The sequence below is a fragment of the Saccopteryx bilineata genome, chromosome 1 (genome assembly GCF_036850765.1).
Source record: "Saccopteryx bilineata isolate mSacBil1 chromosome 1, mSacBil1_pri_phased_curated, whole genome shotgun sequence".
Lineage (NCBI taxonomy): Eukaryota > Metazoa > Chordata > Mammalia > Chiroptera > Emballonuridae > Saccopteryx > Saccopteryx bilineata.
In genome coordinates this window covers 394191104-394199111 of record NC_089490.1, presented here as the reverse complement: position 1 = coordinate 394199111, position 8008 = coordinate 394191104, and the positions used below count along the sequence as shown (strand labels likewise).

At 42.2% G+C, this 8008-nt stretch overlaps 1 protein-coding gene and 1 non-coding gene across 2 annotated transcripts; both read left to right on the top strand.

Moving 5' to 3' along the window:
* The first annotated feature begins 1085 nt into the window (after window positions 1-1085).
* On the top strand, window positions 1086-2015 carry OR10V1 (olfactory receptor family 10 subfamily V member 1). The gene has a single exon (XM_066252844.1). The coding sequence runs from the start codon at window positions 1086-1088 to the stop codon at window positions 2013-2015; it is 930 nt and encodes a 309-aa protein (XP_066108941.1).
* A 5342-nt stretch (window positions 2016-7357) lies between these two features.
* LOC136321700 (U6 spliceosomal RNA) lies at window positions 7358-7463 on the top strand. The gene has a single exon (XR_010728829.1). It is a non-coding gene; the product is annotated as a U6 spliceosomal RNA (small nuclear RNA).
* Window positions 7464-8008: the final 545 nt, after the last annotated feature.

Below are 8008 nucleotides of genomic sequence, written 5' to 3'. Positions count from 1 at the left end.
TCTCCCCTCCTTTCACCTAAAAAAGTAATAACAATGATTAGCCCAAAATATTTCAGATCCATGAGAGACTGGAACATTCCGCAGAGGAATGTGGGGTTGTCATTTAAGCAATAGGAAGGCATTGACAGTGTCGGAGCAGGTGAATAATATGATAGTGGAGAGCAGGATGGGATATAGAGGGGAGACAAAGGGAGTGGGAGACCAGACAGGAGGCTAACACAAGGCTACAAAGGTAAGATGACAATGGATAGAACACACTGGGGCAGCGGGAAAGGACCAAAGCAGTAGACATGAGAAGGTTTTGAAGGACAAACTATTGGAATTTAAGGACAAATTGGATAAAGGAGAAAAGTGAATCAACAAAGTCTAGATTCTGAACTATACATACTAAATTACAAAGTTTGTGATGCAATATAACAGTGTACCAGTAGCACAATTTTTTTAAAATTATGACATACATCTTCTTATACTTTCCTAAAGTATTTTGTTTTCACATAACGAACTGATACCCTACTTTATATCCATTTTGTAACTTTGAACTGTAACTTGCAATTGACTTTATTCATTAATTCATTCAGCAAATACTTCTTTTAGATTTTTTTATTCAGTTTTAGAGACAGAGAGGAGAGAGAGAGAGAGAGAGAGAGATGGGTGGGAGGAGCAAGAAGCATCAACTCCCACATATGCCTTGACCAGGCAAGCCGAGGGATTCAAACCAGGGACCTCAGCATTCCAGGTCAATACTTTATCCACTGTGCCACCATAGGTCAGGCAGCAAATACTTCTTGGAAACCTTTCCATATCAGGCACTGTGCTAGTTGCTAGAATTAAAACAAAGAACATCAAATCCCCACCACTGAGGATGTCTTAGTCTTTGGTACTTGAGGGTAAAGGAGAAAGGGGGAGGGAGCAGCCCATATTTAAATTATAATATGACATGATCTGCTCTAAAGTGAAAACTTGCACAGCGTGGTGGAGGCCCCCCAGAAAGTGCTCTAACAGAATGGACACCCAGGAAAAGCGTACCATTCAATGAGAGAGGGACTCATGTCATCTTTCTTTTTCATAGGTCCAATATGTTGTCCATGGAAGAAATAAATAAAACTGCAAAGATCCAATTCTTTTTTCGCCCATTCTCAGCTGACCCTAAGGTCCAGGTGATGATTTTTGTGGCCTTTCTGGTGATGTACCTGACCAGCCTCGGTGGAAACGCCACAATAGCGGTCATTGTCCAGATCAACCACGCCCTCCACACCCCCATGTACTTCTTTCTGGCTAACTTGGCTGTTCTGGAAATCTTCTACACCTCTTCCATTGCCCCGCTGGCCTTGGCAAATCTCCTTTCAATGGGCAAAACTCCTGTTTCCATCGCTGGATGTGGGACCCAAATGTTTTTCTTTGTCTTCTTGGGGGGAGCAGATTGCGTCTTGCTTGCGATCATGGCTTACGACCGGTTTATAGCCATCTGTTTTCCTCTGAGATACACCCTCATCATGAGCTGGCCCTGGTGTGTGGAGCTGATGGCAGGGTCCCTGGTGCTGGGGTTCCTGCTGTCGCTGCCACTGACGATTTTAATCTTCCGCCTCCCATTCTGCCACAGTAATGAAATCTATCACTTCTACTGTGACATGCCTGCAGTCATGCGCCTGGCGTGTGCAGACACGCATGTTCACAAGGCTGTCTTGTATGTCATCAGTTTCATCGTCCTAAGCATCCCCCTCTCTCTGATCTCCATCTCTTATGTCTTCATCATAGCGGCTGTTTTACGGATCCCATCAGCAGAAGGGCGCTACCAAGCCTTCTCCACCTGCTCCTCTCACCTCTTAGTGGTCTTCCTGCAGTATGGCTGCACAAGCTTGATATACTTGTCCCCCAGGTCCAGCGACTCTCCTGAGATGGGCCGGGTGGTGTCTGTGGTCTACACTTTTATCACTCCCATTTTAAACCCCTTGATCTATAGTATGAGGAACAAGAAACTAAAAGATGCCCTAAGGAAGGCACTGAGAAAAGTATAGGCAGGATGATCCTATGATTTATTTAGAGCAGGACACTTTTGAGAGTACAATGGGAAACTATTAATAATTATGCTGGGACAACATCCTTGAGCCAGGAGTGTGTTCAGCAAACTGAGACATGGCATTATTCTAGGAGTCCCAGAGGGAAAGAATGCTGCTGTCTGGAGAAATAAAGCCACACCACATGGGGCAACGTGATGTCCTGCGCATGATGGAGCAGCATCAACATTTTTAAAAAATATTTATTTATTCATTTTAGAGAGGGAGAGAAAGAGAGAAAGAGAGAGAGAAGGGGGAGGAGCAGGAAGCATCAACTCCCATATATGCCTTGACCAAGCAAGCCCAGGGCTTCAAACTGGCGACCTCAGCATTTTGGGTCGCCTCTTTATCCTCTGCACCACCATAGGTCAGGCAGCATCAACATTTATTGGACATCTACCATCTATTAGTCACTTTATATGGGTTATCTCACTTATCCCATAGTACATATCATTGACTTCATTTTTTTTTTATTGATTTGAGAGAGAGTGAGTGAACATCGATTTGTTGTTCCACTTATTTATGCACTCATTGGTTGATTCTTGTATGTGCCCTGATTGAAGATCAATCCCTAACCTTGTCATATCAGGACGATATTCTAATCAACTGCGCTACCTGGCCAGGGCCTGTCTTCATTTATTAAGAAAAAAAGGAAAAAAAAAAAACTAAAGTGGTTAACAAAAGACATACCCAGGATGAGAACACAGGTATTTAGAAATCTGAAGACTAAGCTGCCCTCACACAATGCCACTTCCCATGTTCTAGGCTTGATCTCCCAGTAGGAGTGTATACAGCCTTGTGCAAGTCTCTCCTCTCTAGCACAGTGATTTTCAACCAGTGTGCTGCAGCACACAGGTGTGCCACAAGAACTTTTACAGCATGCAATACCTGACTATTTAGTCAGGGACACTGACCTCTTTTCCTTTTCAAATTAAAAAAGAAATGACAACAGCCAACACGATTGCCATCCAGTGGGAATGAATCAAAGTTATTCCAATTTTTTTTTGTCAGGTCAGCAAAAAATATAATACATTTTTTGGTGTGCCGCAGAATTTCAGTAATTTGTTTACGTGTGCCGTGAGATGAGAAAAGTTGAAAATCTCTGTGCTGGGCTTCAGATTCCTTTTTTCTGACAACATTTTACTGACCATGTAAGCCCTGAATAGAAAGAAAGAAAAAAAATACATTACAGTGAACCAAAGGAAAGGGGCCTTCTGGTTTGATTTAGTTTATTTTACATTTTTTTGTTTTTGTTAACCAAAATGGAAACTTATGTTTCTGTTCATCTTTTTTTTTTTTTCTGTATTTTTCTGAAGTTGGAAACAGGAAGGCAGTCAGACAGACTCCCGCATGCGCCCAACCAGGATCCACCCGGCATGCCCACCAGGGGGTGATGCTCTGCCCATCTGGGGCGTCACTCTGCCACAACCAGAGCCATTCTAGCGCCTGAGGCAGAGGCCATAGAGCCATCCTCAGCACCCGGGCCAACTTTGCTCCAATGGAGCCTTGGCTGCAGGAGGGGAAGAGAGAGACAGAGAGGAAGGAGAGGGGGAGGGGTGGAGAAGCAGATGGGCGCTTCTCCTGTGTGCCCTGGCCGGGAATCGAACCTGGGACTCCTGCACGCCAGGCTGATGCTCTACCACTGAGCTAACCGGTCAGGGCCTCTGTTGATCTTTTAAAGAGGAACCCAGTAATAAAAAAGGATAATAACAATGCAAAGAATTTCAATTTAGTAAGTGAAGATATAGGAGAGGAAGAAAGTGAGCTTTATTAAATCTTAGGTTTCTCAAGCATCTCTTCTATAGTATCTCAGCCAGTGTTAGGACGCTCCATTCCTTGCTGGACAACCCGAGTCATTAAAGATACCTTATCTTGAGCTAAAGTCTGCCTACAAACAACTTCCTCCCACTGATCCCTGAGTCTAGACTAGGCTTTCTTCCATGTGACAGCTCTTTGCATGTATTTGGACAGATTTGTAGCTTCTGTAAGTCTTCAGCCTTCTTTTCTCTAGAGCAAGCATTCCACCAACTCTTCCTTGAGATGATCTTTGCACCCTCTCTTCATACTGGTCACCTTCTAGATTTTATCTAGTTCCATATTTCTCTATAAACCTTCACCCAGAAAAGGCACAATACACTGGGAATGTTTTATTCTGGAAAACTATTACTTTTCATGACCTGTGAACTATACGTTCATTAATTCATCTTGATCACTTTAGTCACAGAAGTTTGGGATCCAATAAAACCTCATATAGTTCTCTCACAACTTCCAGTTCCTCCTGACCATAATGTAGTAAATTACTAACATAAATGTAGAACTTTTGATTAAACATTTATATAATATGTTTTTATTGATTTTGGCTAAGTGATTCAAACTGCCAAAGTTGTCTTCAGGATTTATTTTATTCAGTATAGTTTTGTGTCTTGGCCAAAACGACAATCATATTTCATTTCCTCTGTCCAAATTATTAACGAATATCTAAAACAGGACATCATGAATGTGTCATCTATGGTAGGTAGTCCTTCTCTTTGGGAACCGTTGTCCAATTTGATAAAGATTTGCTCAGTTGATACCATTTGTGGTATATCGTCACAATTATGAGCCCCTTCCCCAGTGGATCCTTCCTCCCTGTACCCATACCTTTAGATGGCCCTCCACCCCTGTGACTGTGTGACTTGCTTTGGCCAGCAGGGCATTAACAGATGTGTATCAAGCAGAGGCTTACACTTAGCCTTTGGTGCCTGTGCACTCTTGCTGTCCTGAGACTGCCTATGGACAAGAGAGAAGCCATCAGGTCGAGGCTCCTTAAACCAATTCCCGCCAATCCACCAGATTATGGAGTCACATTACTGACCCCAGTAAGACCAGAAGAGCTGCCCTACTGAGCTAGCCCAAAATGCTGACCCACAAAAAACATGAAAGTATTGATATTTTAAGCTACTAAGCTTGAAATGGATTATTTTGTAGCAAAAAATAATCAACTCACCATTCAATTTACAATAAGTTATCTTTCCAAGGATATAGGAAGCATATCAAACTCTTTCATACAATCAAAATACACCACAGCCTTTGAATAAACCTATTTAGAAGGCATTTTAAAAGTGAGGTGCACTCGGTGTGATTTAGCTTGGGTCACTCTATACCAGCGCCTAGAAATCACCAGGCTATTCAAAATGCTTACAGATTATCTGTTCAAACATGCATTTCCATAACTTCACAAGGATTGGCGTTAAGACAGCTCTTATTGTTTTGAAACCCACTGGTACTTCATAATTTCTTTTTAACATCTACAACTGCATCTGGATGGGAAAAGAAATATTTCAATAGTTGTGAGTGCCTTAAAAATGGAGACTTATGGCATTCATCTTTGAATTCCCAGTATCTAGTACAGTGGGTAGCACTGATTTGACTCAGTTGATTCACTATCAAGAGATAAATTACATCTAAGGAGGGTATCTTGCCTCTTGTAAAAATTGTGTACTCTTTTTATACACAGGAATCCTGTTTTATCCTCTTTTCTACCCTTTCTATTCTCTGCTACTCCCTTTGCAGTGGTCCCCATAAGTATCTGTGGTATCGAACTAGACTTTCTCTGGAGCTAACTTTTTTCTGGTTTTCAGATTCTTTTAAGTAACTAATAAATGTACAAATTTATTTAAAAAGTTAAAAACATGGCTAATACTGTACTAATTTTTTAATGTTCTATTTGATTCTATACCTACAAATCTTATGTCCTCTAAGAATTACAAATAATGAGAAGATGCAAATGGGGACTATACAATATCCATTTGAAGGAAGTGGGTAGTTATTATTGTGCCTTACAGAAAGATCATATACTTTGATATACTTAACCGAAGTTTAGCAAGGAAAATTTTAAACTTCACTCATAGAAAGTTGGAGAATTGGTAACTTCTACTTGCTGCAGAGCTGATGTGATTGACGTTGTTCCACTTTATTATAATTCCAGAAAGCTAAATGGACAGACGTACTCTTCAATTACACCCAGAAATTATTATTGTTGTCAGCCTTTTATGGTATTGCAGTGTTTAGAAGCAGAGGAAAGAAGAGTTCTATTATACAGAGCGGGAAAGGGATAATGAAGAAAAGTTGAGTCAGAAGACACCAGGAAAAAACAAACCTGTTTGTGATATGGGGCGAGGGTTGACAGAGGAAAGCTGGAAATCTGAGGACTTTCCGGGATTGTGGAAAGATGAGAGGAGTATGGGTTATTGCAACAGAGAGCTGGGAGCAGATCGGGGTCAGGGCACCTGCCGTCGCTTCTCCGGAAGGACCAGCATGGGACTGAGGTGCCGGGCCGTGGTTCCTAGAAGCTGTAATCTGAGAAAGTTGCTATCATCCTTCAAGCCTCAACCTCAGTATCTAAAAAACAAGAGGATTAAACTTGTTAATATATTTTTTCTAATTTATTTATTAATTTTAGAGAGAGAGGAAGGGAGAGAGAAATAGAAACATCCATTTCTCTATGTGCCTTGACCAGGGATCAAACCAGCAACCTTTGCATATCAGGACAATTCTCCAACCAACTAAGCTATCTGGCTAGGGCTTAAACTTGTTAATTTTTTTTTTTTTTGTATTTTTCTGAAGCTGGAAACGGGGAGGCAGTCAGACAGACTCCCGCATGCGCCTGACCAGGATCCACCCGGCATGCCCACCAGGGGCGATGCTCTGCCCATCTGGGGCATTGCTCAGTTGCAACCAGAGCCATTCTAGCACCTGAGGCAGAGGCCATGGAGCCATCCTCAGCGCCCGGGCCAACCCTGCTCCAATGGAGCCCTGGCTGCGGGAGGGGAAGAGAGAGACAGAGAGGAAGGAGAGGGGGAGGGGTGGAGAAGCAGATGGGTGCTTCTCTTGTGTGCCCTGGCCGGGAATCGAACCTGGGACTCCTGCACACCAGGCCGATGCTCTACCACTGAGCCAACCAGCCAGGGCAAACTTGTTAATATCTTTGAGCACTGACTTTGATTCATTAATTTCCCCCACTCTCTATTTACTTCTCTCACTGCTTGACTATTTCTCTCACATTGTACAGGCTCCTGTGGTGCTTTCCAATGCCCATGGTAATAGTTTCTCAGCTGCTTTAGAATCAGTATATGAAATAGAATGGCTTGGGCATAAACAAATGGGACAGCAGTGACCCTTCTCTTCTCCTAAGTAGGACAGAAAGACCGAGTGCTAGGATTCTGTGGGCATCTGACTTGGGAAACACTCCTCCCTCAATTTAAGTCTTTAGAAAGGTGTTGCCGCATGATTTTCTTGACATTAAAAAAAAAAAAAAAAAAAGAGTGCTCACTTTGTAGCACATATATGAAAATTGGAATAATACTAGGAATATTAGTGTGGTGTCTGCACAAGAATGATGCGCAAATTTGTGAAGTGTTCCATATATTTAAAAACAAAAATTATAAATGCAGGGAAGAAATTGCTGTTTGCCAGAGATGGGGATTAGGGGGTGGGTAAAATGGGTGAAGGAGGGGTCAAAGGAAGCAAATTTTTCGTTATCCAATAAATAAGTCCTGGGGATGTAATGTACAGCCTGATGATTTTAGTTAATGACATGGTAGTGCATATTCGAAAATTGCTAAGAGAATAGATCTTTAAAGTTTTCATCACAAGGAAAAATTTGTAAGTATGTGTGGCAACAGACATTAACTGGACTTGTTGTGGTGAGCATTTTGCAATTTATACAAATATTGAATCATTATGTTGTACAACTGAAACTAATATAATGTTATATATCCATTTTACCTCACTAAAAAAATAAATATATAAAAAATAAAAGAAGCCCTGGCCGGTTGGCTCAGCGGTAGAGTGTCAGCCTGGCATGCGGGGGACCTGGGTTCGATTCCCGGCCAGGGCACATAGGAGAAGCGCCCATCTGCTTCTCCACCCCCCCTCCTTCCTCTCTGTCTCTCTCTTCCCCTCCCGCAGCCAAG